This window comes from Trichosurus vulpecula, chromosome 1, assembly GCF_011100635.1.
Source record: "Trichosurus vulpecula isolate mTriVul1 chromosome 1, mTriVul1.pri, whole genome shotgun sequence".
Lineage (NCBI taxonomy): Eukaryota > Metazoa > Chordata > Mammalia > Diprotodontia > Phalangeridae > Trichosurus > Trichosurus vulpecula.
In genome coordinates this window covers 17,242,285-17,256,708 of record NC_050573.1, presented here as the reverse complement: position 1 = coordinate 17,256,708, position 14,424 = coordinate 17,242,285, and the positions used below count along the sequence as shown (strand labels likewise).

The 14,424-nt window shown below is 50.0% G+C and overlaps 1 protein-coding gene across 1 annotated transcript in view; it reads right to left on the bottom strand.

Moving 5' to 3' along the window:
* The window catches only part of TTC28 (tetratricopeptide repeat domain 28), a 330,631-nt gene that overhangs the window by 48,212 nt on the left and 267,995 nt on the right, over positions 1–14,424 (bottom strand). Inside the window, exon 12 of the mRNA XM_036760398.1 lies at positions 9,870–10,010. Coding sequence (XP_036616293.1) covers positions 9,870–10,010 — 141 coding nt within the window. The remainder of the gene's footprint in view (positions 1–9,869; positions 10,011–14,424) is intronic.

Here is a 14,424-nt window from a genome sequence, read left to right as displayed (position 1 = left end):
ATGCTAGAAGAGCCCAGGCTGTGGCCATCAGAGCCCTACAGACTTCCTGTCCTAGGCCTTTCATGGTGCCATGATTTATCTGTATAGACTTCAGGACATCCGGTGCCTCTCTGGAGCCCTGACTCAGGCCAACAAGCTGCCCATGTAGAAGTACCTCAGCGCCAGACTCCCATACCTGAGACTCCCATGCCTGGGACTGGTTGTGGAGTTTGGGGGGCAGCCACCTCAGCCCACACCAGCTGCTCCAGGAGAGGAAGCCACTTCTCCCACCTGGAAGGGACAGGCTCAAGCCAGTCAGAAGGCCAATACAAGATGACCTTCTATGCTGACCCCAGAACCTGGCTGCCTTCTGGGGTGCTGGCCCAATATCTGTAGAGCTGTGACTGTCTCTGAAGGGTAAAGCTCTAGGAAAGCCATGTCTGGATGGCTTCTGTCCCCAAAACACACTAGTGCCACATCTGAGGGCTAGGTACTTCCACACAGCTGTGAGCCTGTGGTTTTCTTCAGGGCCAGCACCTTTGACATGTCTTTCATTTCTTCAGGAAGGCAAAGCAGGTCTCTGCCTGCTTTCCCCTTGCTGGGGCCAAAGGTACATGGCTCCTGGGTGAGTCAACAGCCTCTGTAGAGAGCTTATCTCAGGCTGCTGCATAGTCAGGTGTCCAAAAATGAATTTAAGAGACAGGTCACACCTGTGCCTAGCAGTACAGGGAGCCGCTGGGAAGATGGGGACCCATGGGAACAGACCAGCAGCAATTTATCCAGACTTACATTTTCTTTTAAATTATAGCAGCGAGTCTGACAAGGTTCCATATCGGGAGTCCTGACTGTCACTATCTCACTGAGGAGCCTGCTTCCATCTCAAGCCTCATTAGTATGGTTTCACACTGAACAGGACTTGCCCCAAGACCGATCCGACTGCACAATCCCTACCCCACCAGGAAAGGATGCCAAAAAGTGTGTGTGTGTGTGTGTGTGTGTGTGTGTACATGCGTAAGTGTGTAGGGGGACAGGTGCAAAGGGAAGACCCCCATTCTCATTTAGGAGCCTGCTGTGGAAATGATAGACACCTGAATCATTATTTATTTCTTTAAAAAGGAGAGAAATCTCATAGTCTGGAGGTACAGCAGCTCCATTAAAGGTGTGACTGGCTTTTCTCTGGTGTCTGTCACTTCCTCCTCTTCACATGCTAATCAGTTCCCTCAGCCTTCTGGGAAACCTGTTTTCTCACCTTTTGGGGATCTCTTTATCATTCATTTTCACTTTCCAGGAGACCAGCCTCACCAGCTTCTCATCAGCTCTGAGACCTCCAGTCACAGAGGCACTCTGGGCTTCCCACCCTCCCCAGACATGGTGGTGATTTTTCCAGGACACACAGACAGACAGATGGACAGTGTGTTGGTGGAGACAAAACACCCAGTTTTTATACCTGTTTGCCATTCTTTGGATACACCAAGCCTTAGTTTCCTCAACTCTAAGCCAAGGGAGCTTGAAGGCTGACCAGTCTCTAAGGACACACACTATGCTGACCCTCTGTAAATCTTTGAATTCTAAATGGAACGGAGAGGGTGATGCGCTTGGTGTCTCAAGAGACATCTGTTGGGAATCATGACTCTTCAGCTCACCACCTGTGTGACTTTGGGACAAGTCCCTTTGTTGTTCTGGGCCTCAGTTTCTTCATTCATAAAACTAAGGAGTTGGATGAATTAATCTCCAATGTCTTTTCTCTTTCCTGTCAGCGGTGCTGAGATCCTCAGCCACAGGACCATTTTCCAGAACCAGATGACCACTAGAGGGCTCCATGCTGAAGGTTTCCCAGTCCACCTCATTGAATTCCTACCCAGAAGGTCCGGGAAAACAAGCCAGCCACCCTCCCACCCTGTGACAGCTCTTTGCCGTGTGCACACTCAATGAAGGCGCAACTCAGTGACCTCTAAAGGAGGGGAAAAATCAATCTTCATTTTCCACCCAGGGAAGATAATGCAGTTACAGCCCTGCTGTCTGCTCCTTGTTCCCCGTAACTTTCTGGGCAATCCCTGGGTGAGCCCGCATCCCTCTTGGCTCCCGAGCTTCCTCATATGAGCCCAGATGAGCAGGGGAAGCAATGGATTCAGGGTCAGAGACCTGCTATGGCCGGGCTGTAAGGCCTCCATCCATCCTGCCCCTCTTGGGGCCTGTTACCTCATCTGAAAGAAAAGGGAGCAGGCTGGGATGGTCTCAAGGGTCAAACTGAGCTCTTGATCCCGTGATCCTGTGATTCAGTGACCTGCTGGCTCCTTGCCGTGACCAAGCGGCCCAGAAAGGCCTGGGTTTGGGGGTTTTGTTCTGAACTGTTGTTTTGTCTTCCCACATTTTCCCACCTCTTTCTCTTTGGAGTCTCACAGGGCTGGGGATGCTCTAATATCCCACCTGGTGGCTTGGAAATATATTCTGCACCTGCCAAGGGGCTCACCGACTTCCTGATTTAAGCAGGTGTCAGCTCCTGCCAGGTTTTAAGACATTAACAGAAAAATAAATTGGCAAAATCTATTATATTCACATAGTCAGAGAAGCCTTTCCGTTGGATTTTTCTTACAGATACTGGCATAAGGAAGGAATCTTCCTTCCCCCTGAAGCCTCAGACAGTGGGTTTTAGCCCCTGGGAATGGTGCTGTCAGATGCCACATGTTAACTACTTCCCCCAAGTAAATTACAGTTGGTTCCTGCCCACTCTGCTCCTTAATTGCAGGGTAACTCTGGGTCCAAGTGGCCTGGGACTCCCTGGATGGTAAAGGCAGATTGAAGTGATGACTCCTCTCCCTCACTGGCTCTTCCAGGAGATAATGGAGTGGGAGCTAGCCTGGAACCAGCCTCTCCTTTTCCTCTATCTTACATCTTCCATGTCCTGGGGTGTCAGTAGGCACCAGACACCACACAGAGGTCTTGTGATGGCAGTGCCCTCCATGGGCACCTCTAGTGTGCTCTTATCTGCTGGCACTTGGATCAGTCCTGCTCACTATCATTAACTCTTTGCTTTACTATGAAAACTAAAGATGGTGAAGGCCAGCAGAAGATTGGGGTGCCCTGTGAGCAGTCTGAAGGCCAAGCCTTGATTCAAAATCCAGTGGAATGGCAGTGTAGCCCCGGCTCCCTTGGGGCTCCCAGTATGGCCAAGTGCTCGTGAAATCACACGTGTATTTGCCCAGCCAGGATGATGCACTCAGTGGGGACAGGATGGCACTGAAGGATACTTGGCCCAAGTCCATTAGCCTGTGGGGATTGTGGTTGACTGTGAGGGAAGAGGAGGCACCAGAGACCCACAAGGCCCCTCTGTCAGGAAAGTCTCCTCATCAAGTCTGAACTGGATCCAGTCACACCGTGGGTCAAATGATGTTCCTTCTATGGCCATGCAAAAATGAGCATCTTGGCAGTGTAGCCCAGGAGACCCCCAATGTGACAATGGGCCAGGACCCTGTATGAACATGCCTACATTCACACACACACACACACACGTGCTTGCGCATATATCTGGGTGACCTCTTGTTGGATGAACTGTCTGTGTGTGCGGTGAGTTGCTTATGGAAGCCACTCTCCAGAGCCTTAGGAGAGTAAATCAAGGAATACACAGAAGTCTTAGAAAACCAGGGTGGATCCCTGTGGGGAGGGATTCTGCTTCCTTCTTCCAAGGGGCACAGGATGGCCATGGGCTAGGATGAGGCATCAACAATACTTGAGATAGCACCAGCCACCGGTATGAAGGCCTCTGGTGAGAAGGTGGGCCCATGTCAGAGGGGGCCAGATGCCAGCCCGGCTCCATGACTTGAGGACCCTGCAGGTGCATTGGTAACTAAGGTGGGACTTTCTTACTGTTTTAGAATGATAAATTAATTAAGTCTCTTTGATTGAGTCTTACTAGGTACTAAACCCCAGGCCCACCCCCTTTTATTACTAGGTACAAAGCCCCAGGCCCAAACCCCTAATTACTAGGTGCTAAGGGAAGTTGCTAAGACCAGAGCCAATAGCAGATACCTAAGTTTTGGTCATTCAGATGACATTTGATGACTCCAAAGACTGTATACAAAGAGAGAACAGAGCTATTTCCTTGAGGATCTCACTCCTGGAGGAGTGCTGGCAGGACTCTGGGCAGCCGCTCTAAGAGCCTCCTGGTTTGTCAACCCAGATGTTGATGGTTTCTTGGTAACTATGAATTGTATTTGGTCTATTTATAATGTATGTCTGTAATTTGTTTGTACTTGCTCTGAAGTTCAGGATGCTGGTTTTTTCCCCTGAACTAAGTTAATGATATATGTGTATGTTGGATTAAAATAAGATTGTTAACCCCTTAACATTACTTTCCTTGGTAAAGCAGATCAAAACAACCTGGGCTTGCAGCATTCTTGTTGTTGGGTTTGTGTTGGTCTTTCACCCCCACAGCAGCTGCTAGCTGAACTGTTGAAACGGCAGGCAAGGCGATGGGTGTCACGCATATGCACACCTAGCTGCCTGTGTTCGCACACATGCATGTTCACACACATGTGTGCTCACATCCATCAGCTGGTCTAGGTCTCTGAGCTGGGTAGGGAGGAATAGATCAGCGTGGACTTGAGTCTATATGTCCTAGATGACTGGATCTCTCATTCTTGCCGTTCTGTTGAAGGCAATAGACTTTCTGTCTGTTCTTCCTTCCCTCTTTTTTAGGCTAGCACGTTCCACCTCCCCTGCACTGGGACCAGTCACACATCTGAGTAAACAGCTTCAGGTGTCTGAGGGTGAGGCCTCACCTCACATTTGCAGTGGCAGCTCTCAGCTTGGCTCTTGGGGAGTTAGGATAGTAAATCCCCAGGTGGCTTCTGACAACTGCAGACCAGCTTTGTGGGAAAGATACAAGGAATGCTTCATGGTGCTCCAGGGGTCACTGTTGCTGAAAAGGCACTCAGACAACAGAGGCAGCCTGGGCCTGTGTTAATGAGCGGCACTCTGCCCCCTGCTCAAAATACTGATTTATCTTCTGCCTGGGTACAGGAGACACATCAGCCATTGCAAAGCCCCAGAAAACAAAGCAGAAACAAAAACCAATTCTCCAACACATGCAAGATAAAAACGACAAGACTGCTTCCCTTGACTGGAATTATGGGCAGGAACTGCATCTTTGAGCCCACTAAAGCAAGCTGCCAGGCACTCAAGCACTCAAATGCCCCCATCGAATGACCAAAATGGAGGGCTCCAGAGGCCAGGCAGGGGCACTGGACATCTAGTGAGATGTCTGGCTGCAGGTGTGACCATTTGGCCTCCACAGGGCCCATCTTGGGCTCAGTCAGAAGCTGGGAAATCCTGCTCAATTTGGGGAACTCCCCTCTAGCTCCAAAATGAAAGCCCAGCTGACTCAGTTTGGGGGAAGGAAAGCTGACTCCTGTCTCCCAGTGGGCCCCTGTGCCAAGGCTCCATCAGCCGTGTCATAGCCAGCACTGGTACCCTGGAAAGGCAGCTGCTTGGTGTCCCCCCTGCCAGGCTACCCTTACTGTTGTGGTCTCACATTTCAATATTGCTTTATAGCTATGTGACATTTCATAAGCAACATTTCCCTTGATCCCAACAGCCCCACGAGGAAAGTGTCACCCCCATTTCACAGCTGGGGAAGCCAAGGCTCAGAGACATGAAATGATTAACTCCCAGGTCAGACCAACCACTGCAGAGCCCGCTAGAGCAATGTACCTGTGCGCTCATGGACTTTCTGGAGGAAGCCCAGAGGCCCTCCAGCCAAAGAACCCCAGGTTAGAGTTGGGGGTGCCTGTGTCCCAAAGGAGCTCCGTCACACCCCAGCCGATGGACAGACTTTCTGGAGGAAGCCCAGAGGCCCTCCAGCCAAAGAACCCCAGGTTAGGGCCAGGGGGCCTGTGTCCCAAAGGAGCCCCACGACACCCCAGCCGATGGACGGACTTTCTGGAGGAAGCCCAGAGGCCCTCCAGCCAAAGAACCCCAGGTTAGGGCCAGGGGGCCTGTGTCCTAACCCTGCTGCACCCCCACTGACAGATGGATGCTTCTTGGCTCACTCCACTCTACTTCAAACACAAACCCGAAATCTGTCTCCTCTGTCTCTCCCTCTGCCTTTGGGTCTGACCATAAGAAGGCCAATCCCTCCTTAGGCGGCCTCAAGCCGATGCCTCAACCTCTCTGGCCTCAGTGTCTTCACTGGTAAAATGAGGAGGCCTGGATTGCGTGCGCGCAGATCTGTGATTTGCTTGCAGGTCTGTGGGGGCTTGCTGGGAACTCAAGAGGCAGGCACACTCGCTTGTCCCTGTTCTCCACTACGCAGCCACGCATCCTCTATAAATCTTTGTGATGAGGCAGGTGCTATGCCAGTGTCACAAACAGCTGGGCTACGGACAGGGAGGTGCGGACAGAGGCTGCTGGTTTTCTCAGCACTGCTCAGTGTGAGGTGCAGAGGTCAAGGCCAGCCAGTGACCAGAGAGGCTGTGTCCTGATGGGTCCAGGACTTGGGCTCTGAGGATCTGGCTTTGACCTGAATGAGTCTGCCACTTAACGTCCACATGACTACAGACAAATCAACTCACGGCCGTTAATCATCTCTAAAATGAGAGTAATTGATAATAATACCAAAGCTTTGGGGAGGGGGTAGGGTGTTACCAGGAAAGGTTTCCCAAGGCATGTAGCCCTTGAGTTAAGACCTGAAGGAGCTGGAAGGTCAGCGATGGAGGACAGCAGAGAGGTCAGCCTGGCTCAGTCTGGAAGGAGAGTTTTACTTGGCAGATGGAGGGGCTTGTGTTTTGTCCTGGGGCACGGAGGGAGTTACTGAAGCTTTGTGAACAAGGAACGACCATGGCCACCCTCATGCCTGAGGAACAGTCCTCTCATAGTGAGTGGACAGCAGAGGGAGAGAGGCTGGGAGAGAGGAGGCCAATTAGGAGGCAGGTACAATTGTCCAGGGCAGAGGAACAAGGACCTGACTGACAGCAGAGGCCGTGGGTGTGGAGAGAAGGAGACAGATGTGGGAGAAGCCAGGGACGTGGAGTTGCCAAGGCTTGGCAGCTAATTCAGTGGAGGCGGGGTGAGTTAAGGGAGTGTTGCTGATGTGTGTGCTGCTGCTTTCAACACAAACAGGAAAACTAAAGAGAGAGGCTGGTTTAGGGAAAGAAGAATTCTGTCTTAGACATGTTTAGTTTCAGATCTGTGTAGGACATCCAGGTGGAGAAGCCTGACAGGTGAGAGCTGGGGAGGTGAGTCCAGAGCTTAGGAGAAAAAGGAAGCGAGGAAACGGAGACCCCAGAGCGATCTTCACGCACAAGGTCAGTGGAGGGAAGGCCATGATGGCCCAGGGCCTCGGCCTGGATCCACTCATTCAGCTAGGCTTGATGACCCAGCAAAGAAGAGGGAGAAGGTTCCTTCAGACAGCAGCAGGAGAACCAGGAAATGGCTCTCCAAGTGGCTCTCCAAATGGCTCTCTCTATTCAAATGGCTCTGGGATCTCAGCAGCAGCAGCATCTGCCCATCCTCCAAGGCTTCTGTCTGAGATCTCCATTAGATACTTTCAGCAGCTGGAGGCCTTCCTCACCTTGTCCTGCAGCACACCCATACGTCCAGCTGCCCACCTGTCCTCCTGAGGCCTGCCAGGTGACCAGCCCCTCTGCTTCTCTGGCCATCTCCCCAGGGACATCTGGTATGCCTGCCTTTTCTCAAATTCTTTGCTGGCCAAAGGTAATGGCCCCCTTGGACCTTTCAACTAGCTTAGAAGCTTCATTTCATTTTTTTGGATACAACTACACTGGCAGAATTTTGGCATCAGAAGGCTGGGCCTTCACGGGAGCTTTGTAACTTCCTAAAGGTGATCCAGCCTCCCCTCTGTTTAGTTCTTGGCCCAATTTGCTGTCCATTTGTACTGCATGGATCCCTCTCCCCTATGTACACATGCACACACATACAGTACATGCGCATGTATGTGCATACATTTACACCCATACATGCACAAATGTACACACAAACATGCGTACACACACAGAGGCAAGCTCTACAGGTCGTCCATCCAACTGAAGCCACATTCTGAGTGACAGATGTTTTTCATTCACTTTGTTTTTCCAGGGGGATGGTCAAGCCACACACTTCATCAAAGACACATTAATGAGAGATGAGAACCTAATAAAAATGGCAGCGCCATTTCATTGTGTTAAAGAAATGATTAAGAAATGTGCGAACACTCCGAGCATTAGCAGCAGCATCCACCTGGCCATGGCAGAGGGTGGGCGTTCAGGGGTCAGCCCAGGCCTCCTCAGCTCCAGTGCCCAGGGGGGTGGCAGAAGGGCTGCAGCAGGCCAGAAGTTGCTGGGAAGTGGTGCCGTTTGCCGCATCCTCACTGTTTTTCTCGGATGAATTTGTGCAGAAGCAAATGTGAAATTTGCATTACACCCAAATTGTTCCCTAATATATCAATCATTTTGAAACATTCTCAATTTCAAAATGAGTGTTATAGCAGACCTGAAGAATCCCGACCACCCCTACACCCCTACTCACAAATGTCAGCACCAGTCATAGGGAACAGCACCCTGAGCTCTGAATCTAGACAAGACCACCAGCTTGGCAATGCTCCCCTTGGGCATCGCCTCCTAAGCAGATCCTTTCTGGGTTCCCTAAGTTGTTCATTCTCTCTCTGTCCTCTCTGTATCTCCCTCTCTGTCTTTCTCTCCCTCCTTCTCCCCTCTCTCTCCTCCCCTCCTCTTTCTCCTCCCCCCCACCCCAAATTATCTGGAGTCCGCTTATTTGTGCATTATGTTGTGCCTCTCCCTGCAGCAGAATGTTTACTTTTTGAATACAGGGACTGTTTCATTTTGCTGTTTGTATTCCTAGTGCCCTGAATAGTAGGGCTGGCACATAGTAGGCACATAATTGATAGTGAGACATTGGCCAAAGCAGGGGTAGGAATGAAAGCCGCTGGAACCAGACCCTTGGGGATGTTTTGCACATCCTGTCCAGTGAGCTCCCAGGTTCGATTAGGACCACTGACCCCCTGGCTCCTTTATAGCCCATCTAGGGTACGGGAGAGGACATCCATGTTCTGTCACCTTGGCAGCATGGAGGGGAGAAGCTGTCCCCTCCACCTACCTGCAGGCCTTGTCTCTCTCTGCTCCCATTTTCTGGGGGGCCCCTCTCATTCTGGCCCCTAAGAGGACAGTGCCTTTTCCTTCACACCTGGTCCAAACTGGAGCCCCTTCATTTATGGCAGTCCCCACCACCAAGGGGCTGCAGGATGGGGCTGCCAGTCAGTTGCTAGGCAACCAGTGAAACAAAGTGACAGCGGCCCCCCCACCCCGGCCATCCTGGCAACCTGCTTGTAGGTTGTCTCCCAGTGATGGAGGTGGGGGCTTTACACAGATTCTCGAGTGAGTCTTAACCCACCTGTTCCCAGGAGCTCTGTGGGGCCTGTGCACCAAAGTCTTCCTTAAAACGGTGAAGAAGGGGGATAGGCCAGTCCCAGGGTCCCTCCAGACTTCAGACAGAAGGATGAGCACAGGCATAGGAGTCCCTCTGGTCTGTCTGTCTCTAACTTTGCCTTCCCGCAATGCTTATCTCTATTCCTGGACACTCTCAGACTGGTGAGGGGTCAATGCTGAACCCTGGCCTAAGGGCCACCCATAGAACTTAGTTAATGGGTGTGTCAAGGCCCCTCTCCTTGTTTCTGTAAGACTGTTGTTACAGAGAGCAACTGGGAGACTGTTTAGAGAACCAGCTGATGCCACCTGGATCTCCCCTCTAGGCAAAGAAGCATTATCACCAAGCCTGACTGTCTCTGCTTCACACTGGCTTAGGAAGTAGCTTTGGAGGCCTGTGCAGAGAGGGCACCTGCTGGTGGCCTGGACCTGGCCCAGCATGAGCCCAGCACTCACCGATTAAAGAGGTGATTCCGGCTGACCATCCTCAGGAAGCCCGTTGGGTCTGTGACAGAGGCAAGCTTGCTGTGCATCTCCTCAAACTGCTGGTCCATGAGCTCCCCGGCCTCACTCTCTGTCTCACTGCTGGCACAGGCTCTGTGGGAAGAGCAGCAAGAAGGATGGATGTCACGGAAGGAAGAGGAAGGCCAGGGCCCAGGCCTCAATGGGCACTTCCTGGGCCTTGACCTCCGCCATTATGTCTGTGTGATCCTGCCCTTCTCTGCCTCCCCCATGCTCTCAAATGTCAAATGAGGGGTGTGGGGCTAGTGATATCTAAGGCTCCTTCCCAATGCCAAAAGCATCCTGGGACTTTGCAGATAGAAGAAGTCCAGGATGCCCTTGGTGGGGTCTACACCTGACCCAGGGCGAGCCAGTGTCCCAGGTTGGGTAAAAGGGTAGAGAGAATTTTTTACACTGATGAAATCACAAACCCCAAACCTCAGTTCTACCAAGTTCCCAGAGTAATCCAAAGGAAAGAAAGGTCTATCCACTCACCAACACCAAGTTCTGGTAGGTGGAGGCATGATGCCCTTACAGAGAGGTTCTCTGTATGGACAGAGAACATTTCTTCATTCAAACATCTTTGATGGATCCCTCTGGAATAAAGCCCAGTTCCTTGGCCAAGCACTGAAGGACCTGGCACCAAACTTCCCCTACAGCCTTCTCTCTCCCCACTGCCTTAGACGAACCCTCTGCCTCCCCCTACGCCAAGCGTGGACTGCTTGATCCTCTTGTGCACACTAAGTGTGGATTGTTGAAGTTGTCAGTGACTGAGATGGCTCTGAGCCCAGGTTCTTACTATAAAGGACCCCAGCCCCAAGGCTGGGAGGGACCCCACAGATCAGGCCTTGGGATTCACCTTCTGGCAGACTGCTGACTCAATTATACAAAGGAAACCAATTCTATGGAAATAAAGATGTGCTTTTCCCCATCTAAGCTCAAAGAGCCCATGGAGCCTCTGATTTTGGTCCCAGCTTCCAATATGCACATGAGGAAACGGACTCAGGGAAAGTGACTTGTTTGTGGATGGTAAAGCTAGTGCCTGGAGGTAGACGGCACCCTCTAGGACGCTTAGTGTAAGGCCTGGCCCAAAAAGGAAGGTGGATACTAGGTTGCAACTGCTGCATGTTTGTTTAAATGGGCATTTCCTGGTTAGAAACTGTCTCAGCATCTCGAAGGGCTCTGAGACTGACTAGAAACCAGGAGCCCCCACCTGCACTAGGTCTGTTGCTTGGCCCAAACCCAAATGACCGAGCCTTGTCTGGCTGGGGACTGCTGGGAAATCCACAGAGCCTGCAGGAATCATTCACCCGAGGCCGGGGCCTCGTCTTGGAATCTTTCGAAAGCTCGGCACACGTTCTCTAGGTGGAAGCCCTTCTATGGGTGGGATTCACCCCCAATTCATGGGAAGGCTTTCCAAGTGAAATTGAGCCCACAGACAGACTTGAGACTCCCCAGCACCAACATCCTCTTTCCCAAACATTTTCCTGCATGACCTATTGGACCAAGAGCCAGCAGGTGGACTTCGGCAGGCGGCCTTCAGCAGGCGGGTCAGGTCCCATGAAGCCAGACTTTTGGACAGAGCTATCAAGAGACAGACATCTCGGGGGACCATGGGCTAGGGGGCAGGAGAATGGAGTCCAGCTTGCTGTCCCTGGGCTGCTCCTCCCCGCTCTCATCCTGCTGGATGCTGGATGATCTTGTGGAATCCTCCTGACTGTCCCAGAGGGATTTTTTTTTATTAAATTAAGATTTTTTTATTTTTAGTTTACAACACTCAGTTCCGCATGATTTTGAGTTCCAGATTGTCTTCCCCCCTCTTCCCCCCCAGATGGCATGGAATCCGATGTATCTTATACATATAACTTCACATTAAACTTATTTACACAATAGTCAAGCTGCAAAGAAGAATTATGACCAATGGAATGGATCATGAGAAAGAAGAAACAAAACAAAACAAACCCCCAAAAAACAAAAACGAAAGAGAAAAAAAAAACCAAAAGAAAAAAAAAGGAGAGCAAACAGTGTGCCTTAGTCTGCCTTCAGACTCCATAGTCCTTTCTCTGGATGTAGATAGCATTCTCCATTGTGAGTCCTCTGGAGCTGTCTTTGCACCTTGTGTTGCTGAGAAGAGCCAAGTCTATCAAAGTTAGTCATCACGGAATCCATATATCTGTGGTTGTGTACAATGTTCTCCTGGTTCTGCTGCCCTCACGCAGCATTATATTGTGTACGTTTTTCCAGGTTATTATGAAGTCCATATCTTCCCCATTTCTTATAGCACAATAGTATTCCATTACATTCCTATACCACAACTTGTTCAGCCATTCCCCAATTCATGGGCATCCCCTTGATTTCCAATTCTTTGCTACCAAAAAGAGCCACTATGAATATTTTTTACCTATGCGTCCCTTTCCCACTTGTGTGATCTCTTTGGGATACAGCCCTAGAAGTGGTATTACTGGGTCAAAGGGTATTTTTATAGCCTTCTGGGCATAGTTCCAAATTGCTCTCCAGAATGGCTGGATCCGTTCACAACTCCACCAACAATGTAATAGAGTTCCAATTTTCCCACCTCCTCTCTGGCATTTATCATTTTCCTGTTTTGTCATGTTAGCCAATCTGTCAGGAGAGATGTGGTACCTAAGAGTTGTTTTGATTTACATTTCTCTAATCAGTAGTGATTTTGAGCATTTTTTCATATGCCTATAGATATCTTTAATTTCTTTCTCTGAAAACTGTCTGTTGATATCCTTTGACCATTTCTCAATTGGGGAATGACTCATATTCCTATAAATTTGACTCAGTTCCCTGTATATTTGAGAGATAAGGCCTTTATCAGAGATACTGGTTGCAAAGATTTTCTCCCAATTTTCTGTTTCCCTACTAATCTTTGTTGCATTGGCTTTTTTTTATACAAAAACTTTTCAATTTAACATAATCAAAATTATTCATTTTGCATTTTGTAATGCTCTCTCTTTCTTGTTGTGTCATGAATTCTTTCCTTTCCCATAAATCTGAGAGGTAAACTATTCCTTGCTCTCCCAAATTGCTTATAGTATCAGCCTTTATTCCTAAATCATGAACCCATTTTGACTTTATTTTGGTATACAGTATAAGGTATAAGGTATTGGTCTATGCCCAGTTTCTGCCATACCATTTTCCAATTTTCCCAGCAGTTTTTGTGAAATCCAGATGGATTTCTTGCTGTCCTGGGCTGATCTTATGAGGGAATCTTCAATTAGGCTGGGGGCTTTGTTAAGAAGGCTTCCTAAATCATTCCATTTTCCAGGGGGAAATGGGGCCCAGAGATGGTCTCTGACCTGCCCAAGGTCATACAGCTGGTAAGGTACACTGAGACCTCGAACCCAAGTCGCGGGCTCTCTACATCCCATCATGCTGCCTTTCCTCATTGCGTTGGCCACCACACAAACCAGGTGTCTTCTCTCTGAGGATTAGGGTTTGATCAGAAAATAGAAGGAAAGAGCAAGAAGTTATCTGGGGTTGTAAAACAAGTGACTCTCTGGACATAACTGGCCCTTCTCCAGAGCCGGCAGGAGACATGTCAGGCCCCTTCCCCACTGTCCTTGGCTGAGGAGAGGAATAGGCAAAGGCTTAGGAAGCTCCGTGGGGATTCTCGGCCCCTTGGAGGGAGTATAAGCATCTCAGAACAGGCTCCTTCGCCCGGGGACACGCCAATCATCCACAGGCTGCTGCCGGCTCAGTTGTGACAATTTTTTTGCTTGTCACCCAGCAAGATACGAAGGTGAGAAGAACGAGCCGCAGCTTGTTCTCTCCTCCATCATCTTTTGCCTAGCTCCCTTCACACCCTGGCGGCAGACACAATTCTCACTTCGATTTTAATTCCTAATAGGATTACTTCCTGTTTCTTGACACTCAAGTACTAAGCCTAAAGGGAAAAACAAGTAGGTGGTGTAACAGATATTTATAGCCAGTCTTTACGGGCATCTCCAGGGCCAATGTGTTAGTGGTAGGCAGCAGGGACGTGACCCGAGGTGGGACGTCCCTGCTCCACCAGAGGTGCCAGGCACGTCAGAGGGCCCACCCTCTGATGTCCCCTCGGGTCTGTCTCTTGTCTATGACTCTCCTTTTACACCAAGGATTCCCAGCTCTGACATTTACTGGCAGTGTGGCCACAGGCAACTTAATTAAATCCTCTGAGCCTTAGCTTCCTCTTCTATCAAATGGGAATGATTTGTACTTCCAACCAGAGAAAGTTAGGAGTACTGGGCTGATGATTTCATCTGTATGGGGAACTCTCACATGAGGAAAGTCCCACCACTAAAGCAGGTTGGTACCTTTTATACAACGTGTTGTCTCAGAGAGAGTTGACTGGATCACTAGCCCAGGGTCACAATGCCAGGATCTGTCAGAGGCGAGGCTTGAACTGGGGTCTTCCTTGCTCCAAGGCTGGCTTTTTCTCCACCACCCTTGGCTGCCTCTCTACCAAGCGGCAAAGCATGCTGGAAAAAAGAGCTCTTTCAACTTG